Source organism: Antechinus flavipes, chromosome 6 (assembly GCF_016432865.1).
Source record: "Antechinus flavipes isolate AdamAnt ecotype Samford, QLD, Australia chromosome 6, AdamAnt_v2, whole genome shotgun sequence".
NCBI classification, from domain to species: Eukaryota; Metazoa; Chordata; class Mammalia; order Dasyuromorphia; family Dasyuridae; genus Antechinus; species Antechinus flavipes.
The window spans coordinates 171,827,665-171,848,584 of NC_067403.1; the positions used below are offsets into that span (position 1 = coordinate 171,827,665).

A 20,920-nucleotide genomic window follows, 5' to 3' on the forward strand; every position below is an offset into this window, starting at 1 on the left:
ACAATAATATTCCCTAACTTTCATATACCACAATTTACTCAACCATTCTCCAATTGATGGGCATCCATTCATTTTCCAGTTTCTAGCCACTACAAACAAGGCTGCCACAAACATTTTGGCACATTATGTACAACTTTTTAATAATAATGGCAGCTAACATTTATATTGCACTTACTTTGTGATAAGTGCTTTACAATTATTATCTCATTTGATCCTTACAACAATCCTGAGGAAGGTGCTATTATTGTTTTTTTTTTAACAGATGAGGAGATTGAAGCAAACAAAGGTTAAGTGACTTGCCCCATGTCACAAAGCTAATAACTGTCCAGATTTGAACTCACATTTTCCTGATTCTAGACCCAACATTCTTTCAACGGTGCCACCCTGTGCCTCTTGAAAATTATGTATTAAATTTAACTTGGCAATAACAACACTACACTGCTTGTTTGTCATTGTTCCCTTCTTGACGTCCTACTATTCTCTTTGGTGTTTTAAAATGTTCCAATGTTATTTTCTTTCTTTTTTTTGGCATTACCATCTTTATTCTCTTGCTTCCTCAGTCATTACTGCCTTCCCACCTTCTGTCCCGAGATGCCTTCCCTTGTAAAAAAAAAAAAAAGTATAATAAAGGAATACAAATAGATACATTGGTCATGCTTGAAAATATATGACTCATTCTGCCACCCATAGGCCATTATCTCTCTCTAAGAAGGGGTGAAAAGTATGATTTAATCAGCAGTCTTCTGAGGTGATTTGGTAAATAATCTGACTTCATGAGATCTTTCAAGGTTGTTTTTCTTCCTGGTCAGAAACATGTACCTTCTCAATAGTAAATGCCAAGAGGTGGGCTTCTAGACCCCTCTTAAGATCCAGTAGAGGAATTTATTTGTTATCTTATCCTAAAGGCAATAGGAGTCACAGGAGCTTTTAGTCATTCAGAGAGGTGATGGATTCAATATGCAAAATGAAACAGTTTTGAATACAGACAATGTGGGAATTTGTTTTACTAAGCAGAGGTTACAAGGATTTTGTTTTTCTTTTAAATTGGGGGAGTAGGAAAGAGAGAAAGAAAAGCTTCTTAATAAAAAATAAAATGAAAACTTATAATATTGTATTCAATGTATAAACTGCTGATCTGGTTTGATTTACTTCATTGCCTCAGTTCATTTAAGTCTTTCTGGTTTTCTCTGAATCTTCCCCCTTTCATCATTTCTTATGAGGCAATAATATTTCATTGCATTCTACACTAATATCAAGCTTATTTCCAATTCAGATCTGTGATACAGCAGAATCCTAGCCAGGAACATAAACCTTCTCAATAGCGAATGCCAGGAGGTGGGTTTCCAGACTCCTCCTAAGATCCAGCAGAGGAGTTTATATATTATCTTAGAGGAAACAGGAGTCACAGGAGTTTCTGAAGAAGGATGGCAGACCTGTGTATTAGGAATAACAATATGGCAGCTGTCTAGAAAAAGCATTGGTGACGAGGCTAGTTCAGAATAGTTTGTTGGGTATGCTGGCACTCAGGAGATGTGAGGAGTCAGTGTCTGTAGTAAATAGAAAGTCCTAGATCTGAGGGCTCAGGTTTGAATCTCATCTTTGAAGTTTACTAACGAAGTGAACTTTGTCAAATCACTTAAATTCTTTAGGTCTGAAATGAGGAACTTGCAAAAGGTAACCTTAGAGATCCAGATAAATGCTACACCCTATGATCCTAAGGTGATGAATCTAAAAAATCTTGGATTTAAATGAACTGGAAATAGTGGAGAAAACACTAGACCTGAGTTTAAATTGGACAAATCATCTTCAGTTTTTTTCTCTACAAAATGAAGACAGCTTCTGAAGTTCCTTTTGGCTATAAATCACATAACCCTAGTTAATCTTTAAAAGGTCTTAACAATGAAAACTTCTTTCATGAAAAGATATTTGCGGGTATTTTTGTTAATGTGATTTTTGTTTATTGGCACTTTTTTCCTCTGATCAACACTAAGACAGACAATTTGCAAAGCAGAAAAAAATTTACATGAAATACAAATTGATATTACCTGGTAACAAGTGTTCCAGCTACATTTTCCAGCATGTCACAGAGGGTTAGAAATATTCCTCTTACACTTTTAAGTTTCTGAGATGCTTCAGACATTGGATAATGGTAAAGAATTTCCTGCTGTATAATTAACAAGAATTAATGACATAATCAGTAAGATTCAAAACTGGTAAGTCAGTATTTCTAAATAATTTTAATAGTCCTATATAAAACAGCTAAATGGTTACTTAATGCCAGCGACTATTTTTATTCACATTAAACTGAAATTTCAGACTTGGAAATTCAATCTTTGTTTTCTAGTGTGTTTCACTTAACACTTGGGTTCTCAAAAGGTAGGACAGGTATCTAACCTGGAACGGATGACCTGGTAGTGTGAGGTGTGTGTGTGTGTGTGTGTGTGTGTGTGTGTATGTGTGTCTGAGAACTAGCTTGGTTTCTTTAGGAGAATGTCATTAACAGGTTGGCTGAAGGGTAATAATGTTTAGGACCACATCTACTCTTCATGAACTATTACTGAGCAGTAGAAGGCTTGGAATGAGGACTGGTGGAGGGAATATCCACACAATGAAATCATATATATTTTAAGTATTTCAAACATACAAAAAAAAATTGACTTGCAAATTAAGTTAAAGGCAACAAAACTGTATTATAATGAAAATGTGTATACTAATTAGTGATAAATATAAGGAAAGAATTCAAATTGAATTTTCAACTCTTTTTCAAGTTTAGAAAACATTCCTGATAAAAATTTTATTTTTGTTTCTATATACATGCATGCTCATGGAGTTCGAACTAACCTAGGGCAATAGGGGATTTGTCCCAGAAGCAGAAGGACCCAGGGGCATGATTTCCTACTTACAAAGCTGAATGGCTCATTTCTTAACAAGGTCATGAAGTTGCCATAGACCAGAGTCCTGTGTACATCTTCTGAACATGACAGTGTTATACACTCTTCTCACCTCTCAATCCCCATTCAGAGATGAATATTAAAGGTGATATGACTACTATTTGCTGGCCTTCCTCCCTCCCTCTTATAGTAAACAGCCTTAGTCTTCTCCTATCATTATCCTCCCCTACTCTGTCTTTCTATTGTACTCTGTGAAGAACTTCCTTCAGTTGTAGTATGAAAATCTGGAAAAATTGTCAGATTTCTTGTAAAAAGACCTAATATTTGCCTTGTCAATTCTCTGACCTGTGCAATCTTTCCAGGCCTTAGGCTCTCCACCTGTGATTGGCTAGATGCCTTTTGGGGTTCATTCCAGGTTCAATCCATAACTTTAGGATTTTATTCCTTCTACCTTCTGGGGCTCATGGAAATCCAGCTCTTCTTCTAAAGACCCCACATCTCTTGGCGCTCTTTCAAAGGCTGTGATATCCTTAGCATTTAAGTGCTCCCCAATGCCAACTGCAGATGCTTCTACTGCTACCTGCACTCAGCTACTACCTTTCTTTTAAGTTCACCAGATCCCTACTGTATTCATCTGAGGAGTTATAGGTCACACTTTCTCCCCCTTCTTCCCTAATAAGGATCTGGCAAGCTCACAGTCTTCTCTTCTTCCCTCACACCTCTACACCCCCTAACTAGCCTTGCCTTCTAGATCTTCATCCTTAGCTCTCACCTCCTCAATCTCTAACATGCCAGAATCATAGATGGGAACAGTCCTACCTTGGATACCATACAATTTTGTCCCAGACGCTAGAATTCCTGCTAACATCTTGGACGTTCATATGTGACTCTTTGAGATCTTTCTGAGGCTGAATCAAAACTCAGGGCTTCCTCATTCCAGGCCCAGTGCTCTAATCATTGCCCAGCTAGTTGCTAAATGTGAGAAGTATAGGCACATCACAAATATGATGCCAAATCTAAACACCTAGAGTCTGGAAAATTAGGTTCAAAATCCCTTCTTAAACACTTAACTGGTTATGTGACAATGGACAAGTCATTAAACCTTTGAGAGATGCAGTTTTTTTTGTCTGTAAAATGGGGATAATCCAATTCAGTAAGCACTGATTCAAAGTCTACTGTATGCCAAATAGTACACAAGGGGATACAAAGGAAAAAACAAGTGAATCACTTTCATGGAGTCCACATCCTGCACCATCATTGTGGGAAAGTGGTTTGCCCACCTGGGAGTGGAACAGAATCTAAGTCTTCCTGATACTCATCACTTGTAGAAGTGATGATACTGTGTAGGGATACAGCACTTTATGTGTTTCAAAAGAAAAGGATTTTTTATGGAATCGAGGGACAACAAACCACAAATTTATTGATTCAGTTACATCCTGGTTGAGTGAGCAGGGATACCTAGAGAATACCTTTCTTTTATCACGACAATAATAAAAATAAAAATAAAATAAAATAAAACCTTTCAGACACCCACAGAAAATTCATTCTGCAACATAACTTTTCCTTTCATGTTTAGACTTGATCTGAGATTTTCTAGTTTTAAGGAACTCCTAGATGAGGAAATTTCCTCTACCCAGACAGGTTGGTTCCTTCTCTGCAACTCCCAGTCTTAGAGAGTTGCTTAGAATACTGAGAAAAGAAGTCATTTGCCCAGGATTCCCCAGCCAGTGTGCATCCAAGGAAGATCTGAACCCAGGTCTTCTCGGCTCAGAAGCCTATTCCCTAACCACTCCATCACACTGCCTTTCATTTCTATGTGAAGCTTAAATAACCTTATTAAATACAGAAAGTTATCGTGCTCTTCATAAAGAACAAAATAACCTTTTATAGGTCACAATTTCCTTCAGTTTCCTTCAAGTTTCACTGGCTTTCTATTTCTTGGTTTGGTCTCTATGCACTGCAAATAACTAGATGTCATTGTGAGCACAGTATGCCAGCTCTTACATATTTATAAAGATAATAATGTATTTGAAACAGATTTGTTTTAACATGTATTAAGTATTCTCACAATGTGCTATATTCTGGATGCACATAACCAAGTTCTGTTTAATAAATGATTTCTTGGAATGCTTCTAAACCAGAATTATAAATCATCTTAAATAAGATGCTGTTTTTTTTTTTTAACAGATGAATGCCACACATCTAATGCTTGACTGAGAAAGAAGGATTTGTCACCATTATCCAAAATGCTGAAAACTGATAAAACAGGAAAGCTACTATCTCCTCAATTTATTGATAGGGAACACCAGCTGCAGACTAGTGGCCAAAGAATCTCATGTTAAAAAGGCAAAAATATTATGAAAAATTTAGTTAGTAACTAAAATGACCCTCCTATATTCTTTAGTAAATAAGCCATGCCAAAACTTAGCAAAGGTAACAAAGACTTCTAGAGTAATTCCTTCTTTCAAATGGATTAAAAGTCTACTCATTAAAAGACTTGGCAAGTTCCATAGCCTTTAGCTCTTAGCCAATTTAATTAGCTGGGTTTTGAATTGCTTGTTAGTAGGGTGACAATTAGCAGATTTTCCACATTTGCCAATCTCAACAATGAAAATGCACCTCTACTAAACTTTACTGTTGTGCCAGAGCCAAGAAGAATCTTTTCTTGATCTACAAATAAAATCTTCATGCTGTTCCTCTGAGAAACATCTATAGACTTTCCCATGGAAAGACATTCAAAGATGACAAAAGATCCTGATCACATTTTACCTACCAATGAGTTAGAAAGCTTAAGGCTGTGCTTGCCAACCCCAGCTGGAAAATGTCTATCTGCCTTGTATGTCTTACCATTATAGAACCTGAGAACTTTAGGTTCTGAGGCCCTCTCATTTCCAGAACACAAAAAAAAACCTAGTGAAAAGCAAGCATGAACAAATCCCTTCTTTATCATTTCAGTGATTAACTTCATCAGGATACAAAAAACAGACAAAATGAAGAAACCTTTCCTTCTGACCAACCTAATACTTCTGGCAAAGAAACATTAGTTACTCTCTCAGTCTTTCAATCTGGCAAGAGCAAAGAGGTGCCGCTGAACTCAAATTAGACCATTCCAGTGGTTTGCTAAATAGCCTTTTGACAAAAAAATAAAATCTGTGATATTTGTAGAATAGTTATAAGATTATTATTTAATAAACAATAAGCAAATCAATTACTTGAAAGGATGAAATTTATTTTTATTAGTTAATTCTTCAAGCAGATAGGACTGACATTTTTTATGTCTTTGTTATGCCATATTGATATAGTAAGACCTAGAGTCCCCTTTGATGATTTACTCTTACTGGAAGGGACCCTGGGTTTTCTAAGGCTATGCAAATGGAGCACCCATTTGGATGGCAGGTCAGGAATAGACTGTCATTCTAGGATGACATAACTTCCCTAGTTCAGAGATTTATTACTAAGGTTGGTAATCAGGGAATGGATATTTTTGGTCACAGTATCTCATGCAACTATCTCCTAAGACACAAGAAAGCTGTGATATGAACTGGTAAGGACCCCTCCACCAAGAAATTGTGGTTTCTTTGAGTAATGACTTGAGATGTGATGTGCTAAAAGGCTGCCTAGGCAACTAAATACAGAGTAAAAAAATACAGGAAAATTCATGTCACCCTAAAGATAATTACAACCCAGAACTATCTAATTATTCACCAAGGACTGAAGATAAATGAAAACACCTTAGAATCTAAGCACTTAAATTTTATTATTGTTCTTAGGAATTAAGAACTCTGCTATACTTTAGGCTTTCTAAATTATCTATTTATACTATCTTTGACCTTTTGTATGAAGGAGTCACTAAAAGAGAGATGAATAATCATCCTATTATTCATTAAGAAGAAGAAGAGCAGATCATTGACATTAAAGTAACCAATTTAAATTCCAAAGGTCATGTGGACCCTAGTTCTCAGTTATTATATACTCCTATCTGGGTACATTTTCTAGGCTTACAGGCTGGGTGCTATTTTTCACCTTATATGTTACTGGCTAGGAAAAAAAAATTCAACTATTCTCTCCAAGTGTATATAAAGGCAGAATTCTGATTTATTCCTTTCTGAAAAGAATTCATCTTTGGGTCTTAGGGCTCAGGGCTCAATGCTGACCAGGCCTTGCCTCCTCCTGCAGCAGTTTCCTAAAGCCAGGCTTCCAATGAGACACCCAGTGGACAAAGAAAGTATATATGCAATTAAGAAAATAGAGTTCTGATAAAATTTGTTCTCTGTCTCCTCCTCTAGGTCTGTTACTGAAAGGGATAAAAAAGTGAATTTATTTCCAATGATTACTAACATACATTCTAGAAAGTGCCTCTTGGCTAACTAATTCTTTTGTCCCTAGTACTTGGTCCAGAACACTTACCTCATCCTTCAGTGTCTCAGAGTCCAGCTGGAGAGTGAGATACATGATGATGTGAGGGATGCTTTGGAGGTTCTGCTGAAGTTCCTGGACCTCTTCACCCCAAAGGAGTCTGACTAAGTCATTAGAAGTAGTTTGGGCCTTCTTCTCTTTGGGCTGACTGGCTTCTTTTTGCCTGGCGTTTGCTATTTCAAATGTCAGTTTCACCTATTAATCAAAATAACATTTTGATTTTTCAGCAGTTGTAGTTTCTATGAACATATAGTATATAATACAGATATGCAAGACATGAATGCTGTTTATATAATACACACAGCATACATATAACTGATCATCCAGGAGCAGAAATTTTCTACTCTTAAAAGGATGCATGGATCCATATTTCCCTACTATTAAGTATACTTTGCCTACAAAGTGAAAAATGTCTACTCAGAGTTGGAAAATCTGCTTGTCCAAGTACAAGGCCTAATAAAGATTAACACTGGATTTGCATTTGAATCCAGTTTTTTGGGGCCTTGCTATGCCTTTGTTTCCTCAAATCTGGAGATTAGACCAAAAGATTTTTAGGCTCCCATCTAGCTTTTTTATTCTAGTTTTATTTAATTTCATTCAAAAAATAAACAAAATAATCAGGGATCAAAACTAATAATGAACACTTTTCAGCTCTCCAGGTATCTTTCTAAAACTTATCGTTGATAAAAGGGAGGAGAGTAAGAGGGAGTTTTCTTACCTGAGAATTATGTCAGCGAAATCAAGAATCCAGTCCCTATCCCTAATAAATTATTTGTGATTCAGTAGTTTTATAACCACAAAAACAAACAATCAAAAACAAAAACAATTTCTACTAAAATAAAATATCTGGGAATAATGAGAGATTACAATGCTTTCATTAAAACTTTGAATGACTTAACAACTATGATCAATATAATGACCCACCACAATTCTAAAAGACTCATGATGAAATACTCATGATGAACTCTGATCAGTGCAATGACCAAACCCTCGAGGAACAATGCTAGCCATTTTCTGACAAGAGGTAGTAACAGACTCAAGATGCAGAAAGAGACATACATTCTTGGACTTCACCAAAGTAGAAATTTATTTTGTTTGACAATTCATATTTGTTATAAGGATTTTGTTTTGTTTTGTTTTTTAATTGGTAGGGAAGTGGGAAAGAAAGAGGGTTAGGGATATAGCTTTCTCTCTGCCCTTCTAACCCCCCAAAATGAGTAGGGAACAGAAGGAAGGTCAGAAGGAATCCCAAGCAAGCAGAACAGCTTACAAGTTATATGCTGAATTTATTATGTATATAAGAAGACAAAAAAGACCACCGTAACAGAAGATATGCAATTTCATGTACAATCCCTTCCTTCTGTTGCACAGTGTATTTGAAACACTTGTTTTATTTGGTGTTTGTTAAGTCCAGAATGAATAAATTAAAGTAAAATAAAAAAAAAAAAGGCAATACCTTACATAGAGTAAGGCGGGGGTGTGGGGGCAAGGAGATTTTCTTAGAGTTCAGGATTAGGATGGTTACAGTAAAAGGAAGAAGGGAAAAAGCCAACTAGAGCAATAGCTTAATTCTACTTCAGTGGTTAAAAAGGTGTCAGAATGCAACTTGGTAATTTCTGATTTCTGAACTTGGGATTCCCAGGTCTGTCCCAGTTTCTCTGCTCAGTTTTTCAGGTTCAAACTTAGATTGAAGGCACACAGGGATGTTGGTGATAAAGTAGGGTGATAAAGTTGAAACAGGGAATTGGCAAAAGAAGGAAAGCTTTCCAATTCTGGTGTCAAAAATTCAGATGAGGAAAAACAATATATATATGCTAGGTACTGGTAATACCTCTGAGAACAAAAGACAAGAGGCTGTGGGCAGATCTGTGACTACATTGATTACAGAAATCTCCTAAAAATCCTCAAGAAAAATAAAGTAGTTTTTTTCATTTAAAATTTTTTTTATTTTATTGAAATATTTTTATTTCATTAAATATTTTGAACAATTTAAAATTCATTATTTTTTCTCTCTTTTTTAAATTAAAGCTTTTTATTTATAAAACATATGAATGGTTAAATTTTCAACATTGACCCCTACAAAACCTTCTGTTCCAAATTTTCCCCTCTGCCCCCTCCCCCCCAGATAGCAGGTAATTCAATACATTAAAGATGTTAAAATATATTTAAATCCAATATATGTATACATAATTATACAATTATCTTGCTGTACAAGAAAAATCAGGTCAACTGTATGTGCAAGAATGTTTGTGGCAGCCCTCTTTGTAGTGGCCAGAAATTGAGTAGATGCCCATCAAATGGAGAATGGCTGAACAAATTGTGGTATGTGAATATTATGGAATATTATTGTTCTGTAAGAAATGACCAGCAGGATGATTTCAGGAAGGCCTGGAGAGACTTACACGAACTGATGCTGAGTGAAATGAGCAGGACCAGGAGATCATTATACACTTCAGCAACAATACTATATGATGACCAATTCTGATGGATGTGGCCCTCTTCAACAATGAGATGAACCAAATCAGTTCCAATAGAACAGTAATGAATTGAACCAGCTACACTCAGCGAAAGAACTCTGGGAGATGACTATGAATCACTACATAGATGAATCACTACATAGAATTCCCAATCCCTATATTTTTGTCCGCCTGCATTTTTGATTTCCTTCACAGGTTAATTGTACACTATTTCAAAGTCTGATTCTTCTTGTGCAGCAAAATAACTGTTTGGACATGTATACATATATTGTATTTAATTTATACTTTAACATATTTAACATGTATTGGTCAACCTGCCATCTGAGGGAGGGGGTGGGGGGGAAGAGGGGAAAAATTGGAACAAAAGGTTTGCAATTGTCAGTGCTGAAAAATTATCCATGCATATATATAACTTATAAATAAAAAGCTATAATTAAAAAAAAAAAGAAAAATCAGGTCAAGAAAGAAGGGGAAAAAAGTCTGCGAAAGAAAACAAAATGCAAGCAAACAACAAGAGAAAGAGTGAAAATACTATGTTGTGGTCCACACTCAGTTCCCATGGTTCTCTCTCTGGATGTGGTTGACTCTCTTCATCACTGAACAACTGGAACTGGTTTGAATCATCTCATTGTTGGAAAGAGCCACATCCAGGAGAATTGATCATTGTATAGTTTTGTTGTTGCCATGTATCTTCTGGTTTTGCTCATTTCACTCAGCATCACTTGGTGTAAGTCTCTCCAGGCCTCTTCTTACAGAGCAAAAATATTCTATAACATTCATATACCACAATTTATTCAGCCATTCTCCAATTGATGGGCATCCACTCAGTTTCCAGTTGTTAGCTACTACAAAGAGACCTGCCACAAACATTTTGGCACATACAGGTCCCTTTCCCTTCTTTAGTATCTCTTTGGGGTATAAGCCCAGTAATAGCACTGCTGGATCAAAGTGTATGCAGTTTGATAACTTTTTTAGCATAGTTCCAAATTGCTCTCCAGAATGGTTGGATCCGTCCACAACTCCACCAACAATACAGCAATGTCCCAGTTTTCCCACATCTTCTCCAACATTCATCATTATCTTTTCCTGTCATCTTAGTCAATCTGAGAGGTGTCTAATGTTATCTCAGCTACTCATCATTTCTTATAACACAACAGTATTCTATCATAATCACATACCACAATTTGTTTAGGCATCCCCCACTTGGTAGGAATCCCCTCAATTCCAAATTCTTTGCCTTCCAGAAAAGAGGTGCTATCGATATTTTTGTACACATAGGCCCCTTCCTTTTTTGGGAACTGTCTTGGTATTGCTACATCAAAGGGAATGCATGGTTTTAAAGCCCCTTGGGTGTAGTTCCAAATTGCTCTATAGAATGACTGAATCAGTTCATAACTTCACCAACAGTGTATTAATGTCTCATTTTCCTCACATCCCCTCCACCATTTGTAAAATTTCTTCATTCTGTCCTATAAACCAATCTAACAGTGTGAGGTAGTACTTCAGAATTGTTTTAATTTTCATTTCTCTAATCAATAGTGAATTAGAACATTTTTTCATATCACTTTGATTACTTCATCTGAAAACCATTCTTATCTTTTGATCACTTAACAGTTGGGGAATGACTCTTATTTTTATAAATTTGACTCAGTTTTCTACATAGTTGAAAAAAAAAGCCTTTATCAAAGAAACATGCTTCAAATTTTTTTCAAGTTACTTTTGCTAATTGTATTTTCTTCCATGCTATTTCTCCACCTAATCATTTACTCTATTCTTTTCTTTCACCCTGTCCCTCTCAAAAATATTTTGCTTCTGATTACCTTAAATTCTGAAATTAGAGGGCAGATTGAAGGACGGATATTTCAGTTCTTCCAAGGTAATATGATCTAAGGAAAAGTGTTTACTACTCTCTTGGTCTGTGCTCTGGTCTGTTTGGAAATCACTACTGCTGCCAGTAATTCAGTTGCCTTGAGGTATACTTCTGGCTTGCTGGGACCCATGCTGGGTGGAGCCACAGGCTCCACTCTCACCCTGGTGCAGCAGACTTTTCCTGCTGATCTACTAAGTTGTTTTGGGTGGAAAGTTGTTTCACTTTGCCTTTTTGTGGGTTCTGCCACTCTAGAATGACTATTTATTCATTATTTAAAGATATTTGGTGAAGTTTAGGGGAAAGCTCAGGTAGGGTCCTTTTCTTTATTCTGCTATCTTAGCAAAGTTGTCTTTCTGGTAGGGTTTTTGGGCGAGGGATTTATATAGGGAAGGGTTTACTAAATGGGGACAGAAACAAAGAATCTAGATTTGCAGATTAATGACAAAAACAAAAACAAAATAATAATTTCTTAAAGTGAATCTATTCCATGTGGAATAGATTGGCTTCTACAATCTTAAAAATGAATAACAACCTTCTAGTTAGCTGTAAATTAACTTTAACTACAGCCTTCACAAACCACTCAACTTCCTTTCTACTGCAAAAACCACTTTTTTTCTTAGCTGAATGGTGGGGTACAAAATGCCCTGATTTAGATTTGGGGAATCTAGGTTCAGAGACTTACTCCATTATTAGCCTCCCATGTGACCATGAGCTGGTCTTCCTCTAAGGGTCTCAGTTTCTTCCTCTGAAAAATCAGGAGACTGGACCAGAAGATCTCTAAAGGTCTTTCCGAGCTCTGAATCTATGATTTCTCCTCATCCATCCAATATCATGAGCCCAAAACACAACAGAACCTCAATTAAGAGTCTTCAAAGAATCATTCAAATGGAACTCTCTTTCTGGCTTGGGCAAAGTGGGTTCAGCGACCCAAGAATGTCGAAGTTTTGGGTGGTTGGTTTTACATAAACAGAAATGAACTGATTTCAAGTACAATTAAAACTATTTTTAAAAACCAGTTGACAATGTGGCAGATGTGTGTATATTATGTGAAATTTACATATACCTCTATGTGTACATATATGTATATATAAATATACCTACACATACACATACACACACACACACACACACACATACACGGATATATTAAAAAAAAGCTAGGTATGGAGTCAGGGGATTTATATTTAAGACCCAAGTCTATCCTTTCTACTTGTATGACCTCAGTGCATCACAAGATCTCTCTGGATCTCAGTTTCCTCAATAACTCAGATTGTAATAATCTTTTCATTTGCAGTGTAAAGTCACTCTAAATGCTGTTCTGTTCTGTCAGTTTTTGCAATGGCTCTTATAAATCTCTCCATGCTTCTCTGAATTCCTCATATTAAGGGTTCTAACTGTGATAAGACCATGAGGGATTCATTACACCACTTCCTTCCTCTTTCCTTTCTTAGGTTTAGAGAAGCCCCAAGAGTCACAACAGAGTCAGCTGAAGCAGGAACTTAGGGAACCATAGAAAATTAATTAAATTAATTGAATTAACTTCAGCTAAGTAGCAGGATATAAAATGAACTCACACAAATCATCAATCTTCCTATACACTATCAATAAAACATAGCCAGAAAAAACAGCAAGCTACAGAAATGTATAAACATACAGGTGGAAGTCCAGCTATCAAAGGCACATAAGAATATGAATGAATATAATTATAAAACATTCTTTAAAGAAAAAAATAGGCGCGAGTAATTGGAAAGATTTTAATTGTCATCGTTGGGTTGGGCTAACATTTTAAAAATGACAATATTGCCCAAGTTACTTTGCTTATCCAGAACTGTTTAATATCTAACACAACTATGGCTGGAGGAAGAGTTCACGACTACACAAGGGATAGAGAGGCTCTTAGAAGGATAAAACGGATAATTTGATTATATAAAATTGAAAAGCTTTTACCCAAACAAAATTAATACAAATAAAATTAGAAGGGATGCAATTATCTGGAGAAAAAATCATTTCAGCAAGTTTCTCTGAAAAAGGTCTAATCTCCAAAGTTACATAAAAACCTGATTCAGTTATATAAAAACAAGAGCTTATCCTTCATTTGAAAAATGCTCCAGATCACTAGTACTTAGAAAAAGGCAAATAAAAATAACTCTGAGGGCGTACCTTATGCATAGCAAATTGACCTAAAAGCCCCATAAAAAAGAAAGGAAGGAAGGAAGGAGGGAGGAAGGGAGGGAAAAAAAGAAGGAGAAAGAAAGGAAGGAAGGAGGGAAAGAAGGAGGAAGAAAGGAAGGAAGGAGGGAAAGAAGGAGGAAGAAAAGAGGGAGGGAGAGAGGTAGAAAAAGGAGAAAGAAAGTAAGGAAGGAGGGAAAGAAGGAGGAAGAAAGAAAGGAAGGAAGTAGGGAAGGAGGGAGGGAAAAAGGTTATGGAAAAATAGGCACCCTAATAATGTAGTGGAACTCTGAAGTGGTCCAAGCCTTCTAAAAAACAATCTGAATCTATACCCCTAAAGTCACTGAACTCTGCACAGAGATCACTGCAAGGACTAACCTAAGAAGATTTAAAAAAGAGGAAAAGGATGTATTGTGTACCAAAACATTTATACCTAGGTTGTTGGGTGATTTTGTTTTTTCTGTTTTTGTTTTTTTGGAGTGACAAGGAACAGAGTGGGTCCCATGCCCTCTGTCCCACTTTTTTGCTAGGCTTCTGGGATAGAGTATTTTTCCTTTCTCCCTTGGTTCCCGGAGTGGTCAGGAACACTCTTGCCTGCCTATCCACTTGGATTCCAGATGTCCTAAAAACAACAAGGCCATCAATCGGCAGAAGCACGTCATCTTTGGTTTTCTGAGGCTCATGGGCCATAACCTCCCCAAACTCTGCTCATGACTGGTAACAGGGGGGTAGGGGCCAGAACATACCCTGCCTCCTGTTTTAGGCAACCTTTCCTGCTTCCTCATTAAGTTCTACCCTGAGCCTCCACCACCACGAGGTTTATTTTAAGCCTGTCTTGGGTAATAGCACCTCCTTGCTTATATATGTCACAAAATGGAATGCTAGATACCTCCTCTGACACAGCAATGCAGAAAGCTGGGCAGGTGAAGCCTGTGCTGAAAACTCTCTGGTGGACTTCAGAGTTATTCGGCCTAGTTTTATACCTTAAGGATCAGCATACTTCCACCTCAGTTACTCTAATTACCCTTGTGATCTCCATGTCCCTCCTTCACTTCTATCCATTTACTACACTGGTGTCAGTGATTTGTTCTTTCTTGTATTAATGAAAGTGTTTAGAGATAAACATTTTCCCCTAAGGACTACTTTGACTGTATCCTGAAAGTTTCTATGTGTTGTCTTATTGTCATTTTCTTTTTCTTTAAATAGATTAATTTATTATTTATTTCAAATACTCTTTTCTTTTTAAATTTTGAGTTCCAAATTCTCTTCCTCCTTCCCATACCTTCCAATATCCACTGAGAAAGCAAGTAATATGATATCGATTATCCATATGAAATATATTCCCCTAGTAGCCATACTTTTTTTTTTAAAGAAAAAAAAAAAAAAGAAAGTTAAGGAAGTCATACTTCAATTTGCATCCAGAGTTCATTTGTTCTCTTTTTTTAGAGGAGAGAATTTTTTTCATCATGAAACCTTTGGAATTGTCTTGAATCACTATATTAATCAGAGTAGCCAAGTCTTTCACTTGATCATCATGTCAACATTATTTTTACTGTGTATAATGATCTTTCATTGTTTTTACTGTGAATAATGATTTTCAATTCTTCTTACTCATATAAGTCTTGTCAGGTTTTTTTGAAACTCCTCTTGTCATTTCTCATAGCATAATAGTATTCTATAATAATCATATGCTACAACTTATTCAGCCATTTCCCAACTGATGAGCATCCCCTCAATTTCCAATTTTTTGCTACCAGAAAAAGCTGCTATAAATGTTTTTGTTCATATAGTTCCTTTTCTTTTTTCTTTGATCTCTTTGGGATACAGATCTCTAATGCTATTGCTGAGTCAAAGGGTATGCTTAGTTTCACAGCCCTTTGGGTATAGTCCCAAATTGTTCTCCAGAATGTTTGGACCAATTAACTTCTTCACCAAGGATTAATGTACTTATTTTTCTCCTATTCTCTCCAGCATTTGTCATTCTGAAAGCATTTACCTCAAAATTATTTTAATTTTTAATTTCTCTGGTCAATAGTAATTTGGAGCATTTTCCCCCATATGGTTAGTTAATTTTGATTTCTTCTGAAAACTGCCTGTTTATATCCTTTGACCATTTACAATTGGAGAATGATTCTCATTTTTAGAAATTTGACTTAGTTCTGCACTCAGCATATATTTAAAAGATGAGGCCTTTAGGAGAAACTTGTAAAAAATTTTAATATTACTTCATAGTCTATGGTAACTTTTAGCATAATGTAGTTTCCCTAATCTTTTAATTAGATATATCTTTGCTTTGTTTGAGATTATTATTGTTACCCCTGCCTTTTTCATTTCAGCTGTAGCATATCAGATTTACTCTAATTCTTTATTTTTAACTCTTTGTGTTTTTCAGTTTCAAGTATGTCTCTTGTAAACAACACATTGAATTCAAATTCTGGTTTCTAATCCAGTCTATCTGCTTCTATTTTATGAATGACCTCAATCCATTCATATTCACAGTTATGATTTCTATGTATTTCCCTTCTTATTATTTTCTTCTCTTTCTTCTTTCCTCTCTTTTTTTTACTCCTATCCCTCCTTAAAAGTCTATTTTGCTTCTGAACACTGCCTCTCTTAACCTCACTCCTCCTTCTTGTCATCCCAACTTGTTTTTATTTTCTTCTCTCCTATTTTCCAACTGGGTAAATTACATTTCTTTATACAGCTGAGTGTGTATATAGTTTTCCCTCTTTGAACCAATTCTAATGAGAGTAGGTTCAATCGTTGCCCCACCCCAAATTTCCCCCATTACTGTGAAAGCTCTTCTTTGTGTGCTGTTTTTTTTTTTTTTTTTTTTTTATGTGAGAAAAGTTTCCTCATTCTATTTCTCCTTTCTCTTTTCTTATCCTTTCATTTTTTGGGGAAAGAATTCTAACATAATCGATTCATACCTATGCCCTCTATCAGTGTAAACTCCTTCTAATTGCCCTAATAATGATAAAGTTCTTAGAAATTATACACACACACACACACAATTTAACTTTATTAAACTTAATAAAGTTAAACTGTATATATACATAGTCCCTTATGATTACTCTCTCATGTTATTTTTATCTTCTTTGAGTTTTGTCTTTGAATGTCAAATTTCCTATTCAGCTCTGGCCTTTTCATCAGAAAAGCTTGAAAGTCCTCTATTTCATTAAAGACATGTTCTTTTCCCTTGGAGGATTATACTCAATTTTTTTAGATAAATTATTCTTGGTTTTAATCCTGGTTCCTTTGCTTTTTAAAGTATCATATTCTAAGTTCTCAGCTCTTTTAATTTGAAAGTCACTAAATCTTGTGTAATCTGGATAATGGCTTCATAAAATTTGATGTGTCTCTTTCTGACTGTTTAAAATATTATCAACTCTGGAATTTGTTTATATTTCTGGGAGTTTTCATTTTGGGATATCTTTTAATTTCTATTTTATTCTTTGGATCTAAGATACCAGAACAGTTTTCCTTGATAATTTTTTTGACATATGATATCTAGGATCTTTCTTTTATCATAGCTTTTAGATAGTCCAATATCCTTAAAAATATTTTTCCTAGATCTATTTTCCAGGTCAAAATTTTTTTTTCCCCAATGAGATGTCACATGTTTTTTATTTTTTTCAACCTTTTGACTTTTTTATTAGTTTTTTTTTTCTTTTTTTGATATATCATGAAATCATTAGCCTCTACTTGTTTTAGCTGCTAACTTTTAAGGAATTATTTTCTTCAGTGAGATTTTGTACTTCAATTCTCCTTTTTAAGTAGTTTTTCTCTTTGGTGGATTTTTGTACCTTATTTATCGTTTATCAATTCTATTTTTAAGGTGTTATTTTCATTTTTTACCTTGTTTATTACCATGACATTAATTCTCTTTTCATAATTTTTTTTTTGCATCACTCCCATTTCTTTCTCTAATTTTTCTTTTATCACATTATCTTTTTCTTTAACTTTTCCAAGAATTCTTATTGGATTTGGATCCAAATAGCATTTTTCTATGAGGTTTTTTTGGTATCTGTTCTCATATGGCTATGAGTTTATATCTTGGTCTTCCCTGCTACCATATTATCTTTTTATGGTTAAATTCTTTTATTTATGGTTGTTTGCACATTTTTATTTCGTGATTTTGAACTTTAGGTTAAAGCTGAGCTCTGTTTGCCTGAGTGGACATCGTGCCAAGCTTTAGGCTTTTTCTTGCTGCTGTTTTCAAAGCTATTTCTGAGGATCTGCAGGTTTCTGGTGCTTCCAAGTCGGCGTGATCCTGGGACAGGTATAGTCACTAGTCTCTTAGTCTCTGCTCTGGTCTTTATTGAAGTCACAGAGACTAGCACTTCTCTCTGCTTTGGAACTGTGACCAGGGTCTCTGCTCACGGATTACCCCCCAGTGCTCCTCTCTGTCCTGGTATTGTTGTGACGAGAACTGCACATAGGCAACTGAGTTGCCAATCAGTAGCAGCTATATCCAGTGGCAGCACAGCAATCTCTTTATGACCAACTGTCCCCCCTCCTCACCATCTCTGGCCTGAGAGACCCCTATTGCTGCTGTGGTCACCGCTGCTGCCATCATATGTATAGGCTCCAAATAGGCCTCCACGCTGGTGCCACAGATTTCTCCTGCCAATCTCTTAAGTTCTTAAATGGAAAAATGTCTCATCCTTTTTGTTGGGTTGGCCACTCCAAAATTTGATTTGAGATTAGTTATTTTAAAGTTCTTTGAAAGGAATGTTTGGAGAATTCAGCTGGATGGCTGCCCCTAATCTGCCATCTTGGATTTCTTATTGTCATTTTTAAAAATAAAATTATTTATTGTTTTTTCCCCCCACTAATTCTTTAGGATTAAAGTATTTAGTCTCCATTTAAGTTTAAATCCATTCTTTAAATGTGTTTTATTGATAATAATTTTCTTGAATGCAAACTGCATTCTTCCCGGGTTTTTTTTTTTAACCTTCTAAACCCAATTCCTCCTGTGCAACAAGAGAACTGTTCGGTTCTGCACACATATATTGTATCTAGGATACACTGTGACATATTTAACATGTATAGGACTGCTTGTCAGTGGGGGAGAGGATAGAGGGAGGGAGGGAGGGGAAAAGTAGGAACAGAAGTGAGTGCAAGGGATAATGTTGTAAAAAAATTACCCAGGCATGGGTTTTGTCAATAAAAAGTTACAATTATTTTTAAAAAAAGATAATAATTTTCTTTGTGTTGTGGTAAATAAAAGATATGTTGAATATTTGGGGTTTTTTGCATCTGCTTATAAGATTTTTCTGCCGTAGCATGTGGTCATCTTTTTTGTAAGGATGCCATGCAGAAATGGAAAAGATATATGGTCTTTCTGATTCCCATTCAGTGTTGCTAAGGTAAATCATAATTAACTTTTCACAAATTCTTAATTTCTTTGTATCTTTTTATTAGACTTACCTAAGTCTGAAAGGTACACAATGAAGTCCCCAACTATCGGCTGTCTATTTTCCCTACAATTCAATCAAAATTTCTTTTAAATACATGCTGTCAATTAATGCATATGTATTAAATACTGATATTATTTCATTGTCTTTGGTATCTTTAAGTATATTGTAGTTTGCCTGTTTATTTCTTTTAACCCTATTTGTACTGTTGTCATGTCACGATCATGATATCTACCTGTATTTTTCTGAGTTCACCCAAAGTATAATACATTTTCTTACTTTAACTGTGAATCTTTATGTTTCAAGTGTGTTTCTTGTTGGGTTCTGGTTTCTAGTCCATTTTGCTATCCTTTTCTATTTTATGGATGAATTCATCCCATTATTAATCGTGTATTTTTTTGCTCTACTATCACTCATGCATTTTTCTTTCTTTGTTTCTCACCTCTCATCACAAAGAAGATATTGATTAAAGAGGAATGATTTGTTTCTGTTCCACTGTTTCTTTGACCAGATTCTGATCCTTAACTTTTAAAAAATTTTAAAAAATTATTTTTATTCTTTTTTCTTATACATTAATTTTTTAATACACTTTTTATGAATCATGTTAGAAGAGAAAAATCAAAACAAAAGGGAAAAATCACAAGAGGAAAAAATGAGAAGAAAAGAAAAAAAGTGAACATAGCATATGTTGATTTACATTCAGTCTCCAGAATTCTCTTTCCGGATGAAGATGGTGCTTTCTATTCAAAGTTTACTGGAATTATCTTGGATCACTGAACTGCTGAGAAAAACCAAGTTTTTCATGGTTGATTATCATACAATCCTACTGTTACTATGTATAATGTATTTCTGGTTCTGCTTTTTTTTTTTTTTTTTTGATCAGCTTCAGTTCATGTAAATCTTTCTTTCCAGGCCTTTATAAAGTCAGCTTGTTCATCATTTTTTAAATAGAATAATAATATTCCATTATCTTCATATACCATAACTTAGTCAACCATTCCTCCCTATTGCAACCAAATATGGGCAACTATGTACTTATTGGTCAATTTCAATTTCCTGGGTAGTTCCCGCATTTAGAATGTAAGATCCTCAGCCAATAAGGATGAGGGTCAATGGTGGGAGGGGAATTTGTGTTAGGAATTAAAAGCGGTGACCCTGCCCCCTACAGTGCTTCCTCCCTTCCATTGTCTGCTTGATGGTTGGGACCCCAGATTCTCAGGAGAATGTATAATAAACATATAATAAACTAGAAGCTTTGCTTCTAGAGATCTCTCCAGTCTTTTTTATTAAATGGTTTCTGACTCACACAGTCTATTATTGTGACATAAAAATGATCAGAATGATGGTTTCAGGACAAAAAAAATTGTATAGCGAAGTGAACAAAACCAGGAGAACAATTTGTATAATGACAGCAAAAATGAAATAAAAAACTCTGAAAGACTTAAGCATTTTGATCAATGCAATGTGCGAACCAGAAATCCAACCAGGATTGATGATGAAGTATGTTGTGAAAAGAGATCACAATTCAAGATGCAGAATGAAGGTATAGTTGAGACACAGCAAATATATTTATCTGTTTTACTTGATTATATTTATTTGCTATAAGGATTATGTTTTTCATGTATTATTGGGGGGAGATACAAGCTAACATTAGTGTTGTCCCTATCCCCCCAAAAA

The 20,920-nt window shown here is 35.4% G+C and overlaps 1 protein-coding gene across 1 annotated transcript in view; it reads right to left on the reverse strand.

The window, feature by feature from the left end:
* Positions 1–20,920, reverse strand: part of INTU (inturned planar cell polarity protein) — an 84,822-nt gene that overhangs the window by 40,122 nt on the left and 23,780 nt on the right. The window contains exons 4-5 of the mRNA XM_051964096.1: positions 7,299–7,502; positions 2,046–2,164 (exon numbers count right to left, since the gene is read on the reverse strand). Of these exons, the coding sequence (XP_051820056.1) occupies positions 2,046–2,164; positions 7,299–7,502 (323 nt within the window). The remainder of the gene's footprint in view (positions 1–2,045; positions 2,165–7,298; positions 7,503–20,920) is intronic.